Genomic DNA, 16,386 nt, shown 5'->3' on the forward strand with positions numbered 1-16,386 from the left:
ACATTTTCTTTTTAAACGAAATTTCCCGTGCATTTTCCGCGCGCGCCTGTACCGTACATGCAAGGCTTGCACACATAAGCGTACGTCAGGCTGAAGTTCTTGCCTATAGCCTCAGCACAAAAAAAAGTCAGTTTAAGCATGGAGAAATAATTTCTCCATGGTTTAAGCAATCAACAACAGAGGTCGCTGTCAAAGATGGCCGCCTACATGGACGATGCACGGTGTTCATGTACACGTACGTCATTCATCGACATTGTTACTTTGTAAATAGGGTCTTTCCCGGAAATTTTCCTGGATTCCCAAATCGTTTGCTATCTTAGTGTGTCAGAAAACCAAACTGAATAATTTTATGCGGTGAACTTAGTGTCCCTAGGCTCTTGGCCTGCGTTGTACAGTCCTGACATTGTGTTCTTCCATGCATTGACAGTGTCGGTGTATTTTGTAGGGCTAAGTCGTCCGTGTGCGTGCATCTCTTGAGCTGGGATTAATTTGATATCACTTTTATCAGCTGCTGGTACCTGCTGGTCTCCTGGTATGAACAGTTTGTACACGTTTGAAGCAGATGATAAGATTTTGTTTTGATCTTCGGGTCAAAAAAGGTTGGTCAAATTCTATTATTCTTCTACTGTTAGCTACTTTTCAAATATCCACACACCTGACATGCCTGAGCATGTACAGCATGACAAGCCTAGGCTAGCCTAGCATGTCTACAAAAAAAAAATGAAGGAAAGAGTTCCACCTATGGACAACACTTGTTGATGCCCCTGTCAACTGTGCACATGAGCAGTGATGAGACTTGTCTGAAAAAACTAAGTGTAAAATGCTTGAAAATTTTCTTGACTAAATTCCATTTTTATTGCATGTTTTCACTTTGCTCTAACCAGGCATGCCAGGTACAGGTCAATGTGTCACACTCTTCGCAAGGGATTCTCACCTTTTACCCACGTAACCAGTCATTCCAGGAGTTGTTTATTTTAGAGTAGCGGGGTATTCTGCAATTACTCCAAAATGAGTTTTTAAGTTGGTTTTAATAGATTCTTGTCTTTTCAATGTTTCCTTTGCAAGCTTTGCACAAGTAGTAGTCTAGTACTTTTAGTAGCTAGCTTAAGTGACATTGATGGCAATGCTTCTAGTGCTAGGCTCATGACATTGTGAATTTCCCAACCAAGGGTCAATATCATGAGCATTAAGGCTGTAGTTCCACTAGTCATGCTAGTTTGGTCCTACTACCGTGTTGTCTTCAGTATGGCTGGCCTTCATTGGCACCGACTATATGCAGTCTGACATCAAGGCCTGACTGACTGACCGACATTGACTGAGATATTATTCAGGCAAGATAAACTATACCTTTTTGACAGGTGAGCCTACCGTTGAAAAACATGGCTTCAGGTTTACCCATTGTCACCTTCTTCACCAGTTAATCAGTTAATGTTTTCAAACAGTCAGCCATTTTTGTTTTGAATTGTTTACCAATTAAACACACTGCTAGGCCCATAACTTCTTCCATTATTTTTTTCAAGATCTCCACCAGCATAGGTAGGCTTTTTATTGTCCGTGACCATATAGTTGCCTGGTCCCCAATTTTGTACATTGTATGTATCGTCAAGTCTGATTGGTTTTAACAGTTAGTGGTGAAATGAGGGACCCGGCGACTATACCGTCATACTGGTTAGTTTGGTTATTTATACTGTTGCCATAAAAAGACCCAAAGTAACAGGGCCATTTGTGACCCTCTTTATAGGCTAGATTCAGACTGAATCACCTATCTTTGCCTTTTTATTTGAAGAAACAAAAAAATGTTTGTGTTTTTGTAGGAAATAGAACATAGGATACTTAAACCGAGGAATTCCAGCCGAGACATTGCTCATGGCAGAAGGTGGTGGTGGGGATGGGGACTCCCCAATGGATGGTCATGACGGTAAGCCATGAACAAGCCTTTTGATTAATATTCTTCAGGATTTTATTACCATACAAGTACACATAAAATGAAAATGTTTAGACTTCCTGTTTTGATGGTTTAGTCAGTGTTGTAGCCCAAGCTACCACAAGACCAATCACAGACAATAGTGTAACCGATGACAAAGGAATGCTTTCATTGCAGTTCATTAGAATAGCTTGTGACTTGAATTCAGACTGGAGGTCATGTGTCGGTCTTGTGATGGTCTGAAGTGGTCTTGACTACACCACTGGTTTAATCATGTGGGACATGTACAGTACGTACATGTACTGTACCTTAATGAGAAGTGTTTATTCTCGTGCAGTCTTGGCATTAGCCTAAAGACTTTTACTGGTTGACATGGTCCAAGTCATGACATGTGCGTACATGTACTGTATTTATTTATTTGAAGCCAAAAATCACAATGCATATTTTTGTATTTTGCTGTTGCCTCCAGTGGCAATCCTTACTTCTAGGACCCAGGCATTAAAAGCGGAGATTTCATTCAGGACTGACTGATAGTGCAGATGATCACACAATTGATTTAGCTGATCAATCGATCATGTCCAACACTGATACATGTACATTACGTTTATCGCTTTACACACCCAATTTTGCACAATGCCTTGCTCTCCCAGAAGTGGACGATGGTGCCCGGCGCTTCCGGACCCAGCACAGTTACCACGAGGTTAGCGAGCAGGCCACCGTCCTGCTGCGCCACTTCATCGTGGACCGCTTCGAGCGGGACTCGGTGCCGGGCGCACCCCGCCTGGAGGACCTGGGCCAGGCCACACCCGAACAGGAGGAGGTGTGGCGGCGGGTAGGCACCACCCTGCGAGAGATCGGGGACATCCTGGACCAGGACCGGGAACTTCAGAGGTGAGGGTTGGGGGAATATTTTGGCACTGTTGGATTTGAGTACTAGCTTCCAAAGTACTTGACTAAAACTCAAAATATTACTTGACAGAATGTAGAAGTCTTCCCAAGTAGTACCACAAGTATCCCATCTCTAGTACTCAAGTATCAAGTATATCCCTGTCTCATGTAGCCAAGTAGTACCTAATGGACATTAATGCTTCACAAATTTTCACAAGTGCATCACAAATACCCCTGTTTCATTGTTTGTAACCACGAACTGAGGTTAACACATGCCTATTTGCTGCTGTTCACACACCGTCACGTATGAAAGTGCCAGGACTAGTGACCATCCTAGTGATGACTTGTAACAAATGCTTGCCAAGTACTTGTGAAAAACTCCATTGCAACACTGTGTTCCGGGAAAAAAATAATACCCTATTTAACACCCTCTGTATGTGAGATTTGACTCCCCCCCTGGTAACAAGGCATGTTTTACCACAAGAACATGCTGTTGACAGAAGGAATGGAAGGATGTTCATTTTACGCTTGCAGGCGACAGGCCTACGAGGGGTTTCAAAGGCAGAGACAAAGGCAGATGAGACAAAGCGTAGATTAGCCAAGCTCCCCCTGGATGAGCCCCTGCCATGGCAATGGGTGTGATACTCTATTTTTACTTAATGCAGGTGGATCAACTCATTACCCACTGATTCCCCCATAGAGAAGATCATCGCTGTCGCGCAGGTGATATTCGGGGACGGTGAGATCCACTGGGGTCGCATCATCGGCCTGTTCTACTTTGCCTACCGCATATCAGTCAGGGTAAGTGGCGCATTAGCCCGTCAGTTTGCTGCTGCTTTATGCTATGGTATTTATCAGGAATACGGGCAATTCACATCAGTGCGCCTCCAAGAGTTTGCAACGTGTTGGCGTATCACAACGCGCAAAATCCGTTGACACTTTCGAAACGCGCATTGGGTCTATAGATTTCCCGCATTGTGATTGGCCAACGTTGCAAACTCTTGGAAGCACACTATTGTGAAATGCCCGTGTTGAAAAACTAAAGACTGTCATAGTTAAAAAAAAAAAGACAGTTCAGAATGTCCAGTTTGGTTAAAACAAACCAATTCCCCCCCCCAAAGGCTGCCCCTTCTGACGTAAGCTCTAAAAATAAAATTGTATCTGTGGTTGAAAACAGAAACAGATGCAAGAATACATGTACATGATAAAGTAATATCATGATTAATTAATCTCAGTGGAAAACAATTGAGCACTTTCATCTTCATCAGTTATGGGGCAAATTCATGGACTACTGGGGTAATGGTCAATTTTGCCCGGCACCCTGCATGTATCTTGTGCAAGGGTTACCAGGGAGAATCAACCGGTCTTTGACAACGGTGTTGCTGCAGAGACTCTTAAGACCATCTCAAGACCCCAGAAGATCATCACAAGACAGACCTCCAGTCTGAATTCAAATCACAAGCTATTCCAATGAACTACAACAAACACATTCCTTTGTCATTGCTAACCCAGTGACTGGTCTTGTGACTGGTCATGTGACTAGGCATGGTGGTCCCTGCTTCAACACTGGTGGACAAATGGCTGCCACACAAACTTGCCCTGCAGTTAGATAAATAGTTTTTGAGCTCGAGAGAGCTCAGTCCAGTTAATGAATACCAGGTACAGAAATACGCTGTACATGTGCACTTTTTATTTAGCTTAATTTATTTATGTTCTTCCAACCAGGCCATGGAGAGCCTTCTCTTACAAAATTTCCCTGGCTGGGTCAACCAGCTCATCAAGGAGATAGTCCAGTTCCTGGTCAGACGGTTTGCTGATTGGATCATCAACAGGGGAGGCTGGGTAAAGACCCTATTGCAATGTTTCTTACCCTTGTAATCAGCAGTCTGCTGGACTCTTGCCTGAGTACAGCATCCATTTTTCATCAGGACATAGGGCCAGAGACTTCCCACAATGTTCCTATCTTTGTCTTAAAATGAGTCCATCAGCTGAGTAGACGGTATTCGCAGGGTACCCAATTTCAGTCATATTCCTAAACGTATTGTATACATTTTAAACCCTTAATAGTATGGTACCAAGTGATTTTGGGGGTCGGAATGAAATCGTAGAATAGAGTCTGGTTCTTTCAATTTCACCGCTTCAAATGAATACACTACGTTGGGGAATCTGACTGAAATTTGGTCTCCTGTGAATACGGTCCATTGAAATACATGTATGTACATGTAAAAGAATCCATGGATCTTTGCCACTGGACATTTTTAATGGCCCCGGCCATTCAGTGGTAGGAAGTCTGGTGTTGGACTTTGTTCAGAATAACTGCCATATAATACTTGTCATGTACAGTGCATGTACATGTAGTTGCCTTCCACCATTGAAAGGGCCATCAAGAATGTCCAACAATAGTGTTACCACTGCCACCAGCTTCAACCATACATGTACCTGTGCCGAAATAGGCACTGCTGGACGCATGCTCGAGAACCAGACCAATGAAGCCTTTTATGAAATTACTTTGACCCAAATCTGGTACACTGAGTTCTATAAATTCACATGAACATAACAACTTGAATTCTCCATACTAAAACCACTGTTGCTGTACCTCATTATTCAGGGCAAGCTTTTGCTTAGTTACATAAGAGACGCCTTGCAACAATATACTGTTTTCAGTGGATAAGAAGGGCACAAAGGAACCAGTCCATTCCAGAGATGGTGGTCGCTATGCGAAAGCTTGCTCCGAATCACAAGGTGTAGCAACAGTGTCTTTAGTCTGGGGAATTCAAATCGTTATGTTAATGTGCAATCAGATAACTCATTGTACCAGATTTTATTCAAATTTAACTCACAAATGGCATATTGGCGGAGTACTATAATGGTATAAAAGCAGGATTGTTAAGGTGCATAGCAGCAACTAAAAATCAAAATATTAGGAGCTTTGAGTTCATGGTCAGTCCTTATACATGAGGTCAGCCCTCTAGTGTGAAAATGGCTGTGGCAAGATGTGAACACACATGCTTCTCATGAAAGCTACTGGCTAGAGGCTATGGCTACTTCCCATAGATGCCTGTTTGTAATCTGCAGCCACTTGTTTTAGAGGCACGCAAATCACATGGCTACGGCTGACTATCACACACAAGTCTGTGGGAAATGACCTCTTACTACTTGCGAAGCAATCTGAATGGAACTTGTCAGTTACTATAATAGGACAGCATATTGTTCCCAACCATAGCCAAGCAATCTGAATGGAACTTGCCAGTTACTATAATAGGACAGCATATTGTTCCCAACCATAGCCAAGCAATCTGAATGGAACTTGCCAGTTACTATAATAGGACAGCATATTGTTCTCAACCATAGCCAAGCAATCTGAATGGAACTTGCCAGTTACTATAATAGGACAGCATATTGTTCTCAACCATAGCCAGGCAATCTGAATGGAACTGGCCAGTTACTATAATAGGACAGCATATTGTTCCCAACCATAGCCAAGCAATCTGAATGGAACTTGCCAGTTACTATAATAGGACAGCATATTGTTCCCAACCATAGCCAAGCAATCTGAATGGAACTTGCCAGTTACTATAATAGGACAGCATATTGTTCCCAGCCATAGCCAAGCAATCTGAATGGAACTTGCCAGTTACTATAATAGGACAGCATATCATTCCCAACCATAGCCAAGCAATCTGAATGGAACTTGGTACGTTACCAGGCAAGTGCTAATGATTTTAGCTCATGCTACTTTGCCACTTTTCCAGACTGCCATCAAGGAGTACTTTGGATCATCGAATAGGGTGTTCCGGACAATCATGATTTTGTCGCTCCTCACACTAGGCTACGGCATCTACAAACTGAACAAGGAATAGCAGGTGAGGCACTTGTTTCCAGATCTTTCAAAATCCATACAAATGGTTTTCGAGAGGTTTTGAGGGATCGGGGAAGTTGGAAAGACCTTCCACTGTTATGTCATGTGGGACTTGATTAGGGCTATAAGTTGGTGCAAAGGATGTGGCTGATGGGGTTGTTTTTTTTATATTGGGGGGTTTTTTGAGAATGATTGAACTTATCAGTGTTTGAAAATCTACGAAAAATTGTCAAGCTATCGAGAAATTACGTTTGGTGCTATGTTTTGTTCAGAAGCACTTAATGAATATGTACGTGGTCTTTTCTCTGCACTTCCTCTTGAAACAGTGCCTGGCCAAAATCTACATCGGAAAAAATTGTGTCCATCTGTTGCCAGGACACAGCAAGGCCGGCATCGGACAGTAAGAATTTGAATGCTGCAACGTCATTCCTGAACTGAACTATGATACCTTAAACTGTGGTCCTTTGTACAGCCGTTTCACGCCACAGAAAGGCTGGCTATAATGTATGTACATGTACATGTATGTCACTGAGACTTTCCCCAGTAGAAGGAAAACAATCAATGGAACCAATTTCACTTCAGTTCCATCTGAGTCAATCGCACATGTGACCCGCTCCGGGAAAAATGATAAAAAATGATGCTTTGCCTTTGTGTGCATTGGTCCACTCTGACTTGAGAATAGGGCAGTTTCTCATGAAATTTCAATTTTGTTGGTCAGAAAGAACATATTTAATAGTCTCTAAAGTTTCATGTTTCATGAAAAAAAAAAGTCCACCGTGCACATGTTCATTGCCAGGAAGATTTCAGGTGAGCCTTCCAAGCCAAAGTCTGTATTAGAATCAACTTTTTTTTCAAAGCCTGTTTTCTATTAAGTTGAACTCCATAGAACTGCTATGAGAAAACGTCTGCTGAATGGAATGGGCTATTACCCTGTGCCATAGACCAAATGAAAGCTGACACTTTCATCCATGCATATACGTCTTTTTTTTCATTTTTGCAACATTATCTACCTTCTTTTCAGAGCGTGTCACATGTGGCCGATTCCGATGTTTTCACACCCTGTCGCAGTGATGCCTGTAAAGTTGTTGGGCTTTTTTTCTCGCACTCTGAAACCAAGCATGACGGGTTTGGAGACTTGTCAAGGCCAAAATGACTCCCACTCCTCCCAGATCAATCAAAATCCAACTATTTCAATTTTTCATCTGATTCTGATAGATTCACAACTGCACGGCACTGACCCTTCTACTTTTACATTGGTCTCTGATGCCCCCCCCCAACAAAAAATTCCATAGGCTAACTGCACGATATTGGATTTGGGTAGATCGAGCTTAGCAGGTAACCCAAGACATATACCAGTATTAAAGAAGGAAAATATTTGACAGTATACAGTGTGTACAGCTCTGAAGTGACATTTTTGAAACTGAAATATTAATCAATTGAACAAACAGAATTCTTTTGTTATTAAAAACTGTCTCCTATTGCCTGTTATGTGCATTGTCTGTCTACATGTACCCAAAATGGGGCACGTAGTTCACTCGAAACTTGTAATGAAAATTTTACTTCACCGGTTGGGAGGCGAAAGGATCTTGCATGCCGTTTGGTTATATCCCGCAAATCACATAATGGGGACAGGTAGCAGAGGTGTGAGAATCAGTTTTTTAGCTGATTTCAGCTTTTTTTTGCGTAGATGACCCTGAATGTCAGCTTTTTGTACACCTGGTCTCTACAAAAGTATGGGAACGTTTTACATTTCAGCTGTTTGCTAGCTGTTTTCAGCCACTCACACCCCTGCAGTAGTTTGTTGGTATCATTCCACTGATAGAGCTGCCCATTGAGCAGGTTTTGGAGTGTCCAATTAGTAGTGGAAATTTGTAACAGGTGACGGTGACTCTTCAACATGTTTTGTATAGATCTACTTTTTTTTAGTACATGTAGTTTGAAACTCAGTAAAAAAGAGAAGTGCTTTTTCAACATATCAGGTTGTCATTTAAAGTGTGTTATACACACTTGTTATATGGCCCCTTTGAGTAAGTCAATTCTTGTGTGTAGGCACATCTTACGATTTGAGATATTTAGCCCCAATAAAAAAAAAAAAGCTTGTATGGACACGCACAACATAAGGGATAGTCGTGAGATTAGTGTAATGGTCTTCCACATCAAGGAGAAATTCCCCCCCCCCCATAAAAGAACCCAGACTTTGCTGTGCTTCACCATACGTTTGTGCAATTCTGTATACGTACATATAAACCTCCTGTATTTCTACTTTGTTTTACTTGAAAAAGTCACGCAGATTTTATTATCCCTAAGTCCAAATCAACAGTCTTGCTAGATATGCATGGAATTATGGAATACGGAGAACGCCTTTGAAATATTCACAGCAGGTGCTTTCGCTGCACTTCTGATTACCAGGAGGGCTGTAGGGCTCCCGCAAACGTGACCAATACCACGTCATTCACACTTTTGACCAGGTTTTCAAAAGGGAGTGGTACAGTGTACATGTCCAGTAATTGGAACCTGACCTTTTTTAAACAGATCTTTCGGTAATTGTAGACGGTAGATACATATATGTACTGTTTTAGTTTGTGATGTGATCAGTTATAAGTATTGTTAAAAAAAACCTGAAACTCGACTGCCGTTCAAAAAGCTTGTAGTGGAAATCCATGCAACAAATTTCAAGACCCTCAGAGTTTTTATTCTTGGAGAAAAAAACACTCCAAAACAAGGAAACTGGTGACGTTTTGCATTGATATTGCTAGCAGTGTCCCTGTTATCCCTGGCCTGTTTAATTTGATGTGGAAATATCAATAAAACCGACTTCAGATTTTTTTTATTTGTTAAGCAGGTAATGTTTTATACTTAATCACTCGTAGAATTTTTTTTTAAAATGTATTTTATACTTACAAGTACGATGTAACATGTGACAGGGACAAAAAAAAATATATTGGACCGTAGTTTTTCTCCGTAACATGACCCAGATGTTTATCCAGTTGTTGAATGTTGCTCGGTGTCACGCCCTTTGACATTAAAGTCAACTCACAGAGCACTTTTGCAACAAAAGCTGATCCTTGTCTTGATCAAACAGCAAATATCGAGGGTTCTCACATCTACCGTATCAGGAAGTCTTGCATGTCTGTATTTGTGCAGTCCATCTATGACAAGATTATAAAAGGTGATAGGTGAACGAGGGGATAGTCCTTGCAACGAAACCTCATTTACTGTGCATACAGACATTCATGTGAGGCTTAATATGGTGCCAAAAATAGCCCTACAGCTTCAGGATAACAAGTGGTTCATAGACTAGACAGAAATACATGTATATGTTTAGATTGGGTAGAAACCATAGTTTTCGTTACTGTCAACACAGTGTACGTGTCCCTTGAACCCTAGAACATGGAGTGAATTTATGGAGTATAGTTACCAGTACATGTACTTGGCTGATTTATATATCAGCAAAGGATGGCCTAGCATAGAGAAACTCTGTGACATACTTATTATGGATAATTGTTTGGACGAGGATTTGGGGATCTGTCTTTTTAATACCCAAGTGTTTGCCTGTCACTCAAGGTGTACATACTCCAGAATTCTGAGATGCCCCTCCCCTTTTTGGAACTGGGTGTCTTGTTCACTTTTCAGAAATTTTCAATCTACATGCAGGTGCAGTGTTCTAGTCTTGGTGCGTATTCTTTTTATTATTCAACAACGTGGGCGGTAGGAGGTTTGCTGGCCTGGTTTCCTTCCTCCATGCTTTTATCAAGTGTCTAAATTGCTGACTGCAGTATGGTGACACGCTCTACCGAACTCCGTGCATGATGGCACATAGCTGTAGTGCCCGTATAGTATCTGTCCCAATTTGAAGTGCACCACCAAGTAGAAAGAGGAAGACAGATGGTTGTAAGCTTTCCAAGCGGGTTCTGGCACGCGTTCTGCATGTACACAAAGACCATACATTAAGGAATAAATTCATTGCGCGTACTCGGCATCAAACACGCCACTGATCTCCACTATTAATGCGCCTATGCGGCAAGTACCAAAAATACAGCCCTTTTTGTTCCGCTTGGAGCAGATAAGTTGGTTCCCTGAATAAGGAGCCATTACCGCTGTGGCACAGTGCTCGTGGACCGGTGATATGCACACATTATGCTTCTTCGACCAATAGGATGTCATGATTTGCCACATCATGCATGAAAGTGCGTGTCAGGTCTGTGTGCCTGCCACAGCGCCACCGCAGTAATGGTGTCTCCTCGGATGAGTCTTTAACGATTTCCCAGTTACTCTGATCTGGGGTCAGAGGTTGCCAATATACCCTTGTACTGTTTCAAGTTCACTTGAATGTGACAAAAGTGAATCTTTTTCAAAAAGGGCAGTCATTGGGTAGATCTGGGCCAGCTGTTAACATCATTGTGGTATGCACTTCTCAAATAAATGTGGAATTTAACCCACTTTTTTTTTTTTCTTTTTAGGAAATCAAATTGTGCTTTGACATTTTATTGTAGCACTGCATTATTATGGAGTAGAATTGAAGTTAATTTCTCTTATTGTTTTTTAATCATGTAGGGGTTGTGCTCTAAGTTCAGAATCCATTGATGGCTAAATCGGGTGATTTAATCTACACTGCCCAGACCTGGTCTGCGCTGAGCTGCCGAGCGGGAAAAACAATGCATTGAGAAATCGCATGTAATCAAATTTAGCAAATGAGCGGGGAACCAGTTGGGCAAAGTATGAAAATTAACTGACATTCTGTTGGTCGGTAACCCATTAATGCACCTGTGTGTTGATGATGGCACATTTTGTGTGTGCTTTCCTCTGGTGTGCAGTGGACCATGGGCCCCCACTGGCTCCATTGGAAAACTGCACATAGAAGCATGGTAGGATGTCACCAGAACACAGGGTTCCTGCACCTAAAGGATAATTAAATTCTACGACTTTTTCAGGCTGCGGGAACCCCCGAGTACAGAGGTCATTTGCACTTGCATTTATGTACCCTGCTTAACACAACTTGGAGAGGAAAGTGGCAGAGAAGCTGAATATGTGTATAATTATGGAGGTATTTACGATAGGCATGAACATATTCCATCTTTGCTGGTTTTTTTGCATGTACAAACATTTCTCCTCCATTTCTCTTTAGTATAAAAAGGATTATTTTCATTGCTTCAGTTTTGTATTTTTTGCTACCTTGCTGTATAAAAATTTATGTTAAAGCTCATTTTATGCTTTGAGGTTACTGCAAAAACATTCAACCCATAATAAGCCCAATCCATATACATGAATCACCCAGGACAGAAAACATTGTTATTACCTCGGGAGCTAAATTTAATCTTAGCCAATAAACGATTTTCCAAAGAAAGAACAATTTTTGTGTAAAATTCCATTTTGTTTTGGGGTGCCAGAAACGCTCCACAGCAAGGTGCAAAGTATATGAAAAACAAAGTTTATCCCAAGACCGCTTCTCAGTGAAGTAACGAAATGTAAGTTGAGATAAAACCAAGAAATGTAATTGAGGACATGTGCAGATATATTAAAACTCATCCTCCCAAAAATAAGGAAAGTTAGATATATATGTAAAAAAACAGCACCTTTCAAAAATGGCTGCCATCAGAAAGTACACAAGATTTAATACAGAACCACCACAGACTAAAAGTATAAAGGAAGTCTGGAAGTGTACAGGACTTAGTCTAATAAACATTTTTATTCAACAGCTCACAAATTTCTGTGCTCATATTTTATTTTTTTTAAACACAGAGAAATAAAACATTCAATAATGATGGCCCCCTTTTTGGAACCAATTCATCAAGGGCCAATGGTCTTAATTCAGCAGAAATTATCACTCGATACACTCAATATAATATACACACTAAGCGATGCTATCCCTCAGTGCCATGGCATATTTCCATCACTGATGTGCATCAATAAAGGGGTGTTCGAAACTTACGTGGTCAATACGTGTATACAGTTCAGTACAAAATGGGTTACAGAAAATGGTTATTTAAATATCGGTCTCCGAAGCCAGTCAGGCGACAAATCTCTGCCAAGCGTTACCATGGAGAGTTGCCATCAACTTGTGCCCTCTTCCTTCGGACCTGCTCTTAAAATCTACACTACACTACATCAGTTCATTTCAGCATTTGATCATGTGAAAACAGCAACCGCAACACGTGCTTGCTAAATTGTGTCCATTTTCTCTTCCAAAAGGTCGTATAGCTTTTGTACACATCGACCATTTACTACATGTAGTTTTTTTTACACCTGTGCCGTTTTTACCCGAGTTATCTGTCCAAACTTCAATCATTTGTCCAAACTTCTTAAGCTGAATATTGTCACCTTTTCACACTGACAGTAAAACAAAGCTTCCAGAGCAACCACTTTTACTACCTATGAGAAGCCTAATTCAGAAAAGAATGGGGTTTTCACTTATCAAGCTTTTTAAAAAATGCTTGTACAAAGAAAAAGGAAAGGCCAGGCACATTTCTAATGAGGGCGGTCATGTATATCTGGAACATGCATCTGGAACATATATAAATGTCTCCACATTTGAGGTCTTACAAAATATCACTTTTGCACAATGACGTCAGAGTCCCCTTTGATGACATATTACAATTCTAAAAACCACTCCTGACAAAAACGTCTTAACTGTCTGAGTTTTGTAACCACCTCATAAATCCCAAGATAAAACAAAAATGGAAGAAAATGGCACGCATGACCAACGGCCAACCTCAACAAAAACTGACAAGTGTGGATGGTCCTTTCTTCTGTACATATGCTGATAAACATTTGGCAACTTGTCATAAAACTGATGGGCACTGGTGGACGATTACGGCACAGCTTAAGTCTGTGCAGCCAACGGCCTGCACACGGACAATCTGGGACTGGATCCACAACTTCATCCAAAAATAATACAAAATAACAAAAAAATAAAATCAATCTGAAAGTCGGGTATGAAAGACGACTGCCACCGGTCTCCTACAAATCAAAGTGAAGTTATTGGAAAACGATGGTAACAGTGGCAATGGACCCTCCACAACAGCCGAGGAATGTTGGGACATCTCTTGACATCCTTGACATCAAACATCAAGCGGATGTCACCGATAACTGAGAAAAAAAAATCTTTTTTTTTTCTTTTTCTTTTTTTTTCCCTTTGGAATCATCACGCTACATGCTGAATACACAAGCAACTAAGTGTTTATTAAAACTACAAAAAAAAGAAATATTGGCCATTAAAGTACATGTTTACATCAATACTATGTATAATGTTTCAATAAATTTCTGATTTGATTTGGATAAACCACTGCTCAGTTTACTTTATACAAATAGAATTTGTTAATGATCGACAACGGTTACGGCGTATTGAAGATAAACATGATTCTAAGTTTACTAAGGTCCACTCTAACTTACAGTTATGGACAAAGCAATGCTGGGTGTTTTTTTTTCCGTTTAAAACACAGAAATGCTTGGGACAGGGCTTTTTGAAGACATACGGCACATCAAGTCGGCCTTACCTTGTGACTGATTAGTCAGAAAATGCACTAAACATGAATATCCGTTTGCTTGTCGAACTCCGTTTTTAGCATGGCAACTGGCAAGGTCAAAGGTTACCCTACTGTCACACACCTCATTAATGGCGGTAGAGGGAAAAGGAAGCCACGCAGAATGCATAAAGTACATACTGAGCACTTTCTGAGCATAATACGCATATCATGCAAGTCGTTCTGTGTGGCCTTCCTTTCCGTCTTCCGCAGACAACCCTATAAGAGCCGGGTGCTGCAGAGAATTCTGTACACTGTACAAACGCCCTTCCAACAACTGGACGCTTCAGACGTTCCACCAGAATCCTCTTACCTCTAATCACAGAAGAGGCTCTGAGGATAACGCTTACTAGGCCGCTGAGCTAAATATAAAGACAATTTCCCAAACGCTGAGAGAGAGAAGAGACATTCTTTCCTCATCTTAAATCATCCGGTGCATACGTGGACTACAAACACAGGTGTCGACTTTTTTTAAAGTCTTCTAAATTTGTGACAGTTTTGAGATGCCTCAGCAGGATTGGGTGACAGGGACGGCAGGACCTACAGTACCTCCACTACTTTAGATGGACTAGATTGGCTTTATATAAGATAAGCTGAACTTAGAGCACAAATGTAAGAAACAATGAATTATACAACAAATGATTTATAAACTGAAGAAAAAATATTTTAAGTTTTGTCGGCCTTTTGTCCTTTGACAGTTGCCTGTGACAGACATGAATGCCAGTTGAAACTAAATAAAAGCGACTTTTACCCGACGCATCCCTGTTTAACTATTTGATACAAAACTATAACATCTGCACAGACATAACATAATGGCCAGCGGGGGTGCTGTAAACCGGTCTGAACTGGTTCAGAAGCTGCTGCAAACCGGCCCGAACCAGCACAAACTGCTCCCCACCGGTTAACGCATGAAAGGACTGAATCGAATCAGCACCAACCACCCCTGGCTAGTTTTTGAAGACAACTCAGGGACAGGCTGCAGATGGGACCAGTGCAAACCGGTTTGAGGCAGCTTTTGCAAGTGGCTTTCCAATGCGCGCACGAGTGTACAAAGAGCAGGCCGAGTGGAAACTGGATCAAACCGGTCGAGGGTCAGCTCCGAGCCAACTCCGCGAACTGGATCGATCCGGTTACAGCTGCTCAGAACTGGCTGGACAAGAGTCTGCCCAACTCCTTCGACACGTCATCTTTACTGCTGCGTAACGTCAGTCGGTACATCTGCAGCCAAGAAAAAGAGTAAACAGATTTGGAGTATTCGTACACAAGCTAAAAATTCTAACAAGTAACGATCAATCACCAAGACAAGGGCTTAGCTCATCTGGGGCCAACCTGACGGACCTACAAAGGCCTGATGAGTTTCAGCTCATTCCAGGGGTGAGATTGTAGAACGAAGAAAATCCAGGAAGCATCCGGCAGAGGGGTTGTATCAATGACAGTAATTTTAAAAATTAAACTTTTCAGGTATTTTAATAGCCAACAAGGCGCAAGTTCTCTCACTGGTGGCTAGTCTAAATAATAGCACTTGGCTACATCCATACCTGGCATGGTTTTTATACATAATGCGGCAAGAATTTGAATAAAACTGATCAGAATCTAAATCCTAAGTATCACAGTTTGTCTACTGGCATCAGAAGCAAATCCACTTCAAATACTGCATGACTCAACGACTGAAAACCCATAATTGTGGGGGGTTGAAAATTCCTAAGAAATCGCAACCCTTCCAATCAGTTGGTGCACATTACTCTACTCTGTATGCGTGTAGGACTGAGTCAATTTAAATAATTCACTATTTGAATATTCAACCTTCAATTCGATCGAATATCCGAATATTCGGTCGTACCGACCTGCAGATTATTGATGAACAAACCATGTACAAAATCAGTTGCAATAATGCACACAATTGTACATTATAAAAACTGTAATAGCTTCTTACGTCTAGGAGTATCTCCAGCCACGATTTAGCAAGATTTAAGAGATGAACAATACTTCTTGCCCCGTTGAAAATGTTTATTCCTTTTCAATTTTTTAATGAATAATTTACTTTTTGAATCTGCCCGAAAAAAGCCTCCATAGAGCAGTTTTTCTCATTTAAAACAACAGAAACTTTTCCCTTCCTTTTCATGAATTTTGCATTGGAATATTCAACTTCGGAAAATAGTTTTTGAATATTCGATAATTGATCGAATACTCGGATA

General features: G+C 41.1%; 2 protein-coding genes across 7 annotated transcripts in view; one reads left to right on the top strand and one right to left on the bottom strand.

The window, feature by feature from the left end:
• The first annotated feature begins 160 nt into the window (after positions 1 to 160).
• On the top strand, positions 161 to 12,021 carry LOC110974870 (apoptosis regulator BAX-like). Of its 3 annotated transcripts, XR_002597633.2 has the most exons (8): positions 175 to 599; positions 1,815 to 1,918; positions 2,575 to 2,815; positions 3,478 to 3,613; positions 4,538 to 4,654; positions 6,565 to 6,675; positions 6,998 to 9,809; positions 9,857 to 12,021. XR_002597633.2 is itself a non-coding variant. In XM_022226782.2 (7 exons), exons 2-6 carry the CDS (start codon positions 1,867 to 1,869, stop codon positions 6,670 to 6,672), a joined length of 654 nt encoding a protein of 217 aa, XP_022082474.1. In that variant the 5' UTR covers positions 161 to 235; positions 1,815 to 1,866; the 3' UTR covers positions 6,673 to 6,675; positions 6,998 to 12,021. The 3 variants fall into 3 exon arrangements, 2 of the variants coding, with proteins under 2 accessions (XP_022082474.1, XP_086986523.1); XM_022226782.2 differs by having other exon boundaries at positions 161 to 235; positions 6,998 to 12,021; XM_087130397.1 differs by having other exon boundaries at positions 6,998 to 12,021.
• A 317-nt stretch (positions 12,022 to 12,338) lies between these two features.
• Positions 12,339 to 16,386, bottom strand: part of LOC110974887 (AP-2 complex subunit alpha-2-like) — a 36,226-nt gene continuing 32,178 nt past the window's right edge. For all 4 annotated transcript variants that reach the window (XM_087130396.1, XM_087130395.1, XM_087130394.1 and 1 more), the window contains one exon: positions 12,339 to 15,409. In XM_087130396.1, the coding sequence (XP_086986522.1) occupies positions 15,332 to 15,409 (78 nt within the window). In that variant the 3' untranslated portion in view covers positions 12,339 to 15,331. The remainder of the gene's footprint in view (positions 15,410 to 16,386) is intronic.

Source organism: Acanthaster planci, linkage group LG20 (genome assembly GCF_054643075.1).
Source record: "Acanthaster planci isolate LZ-2023a linkage group LG20, COTS_SCS, whole genome shotgun sequence".
NCBI lineage: Eukaryota > Metazoa > Echinodermata > Asteroidea > Valvatida > Acanthasteridae > Acanthaster > Acanthaster planci.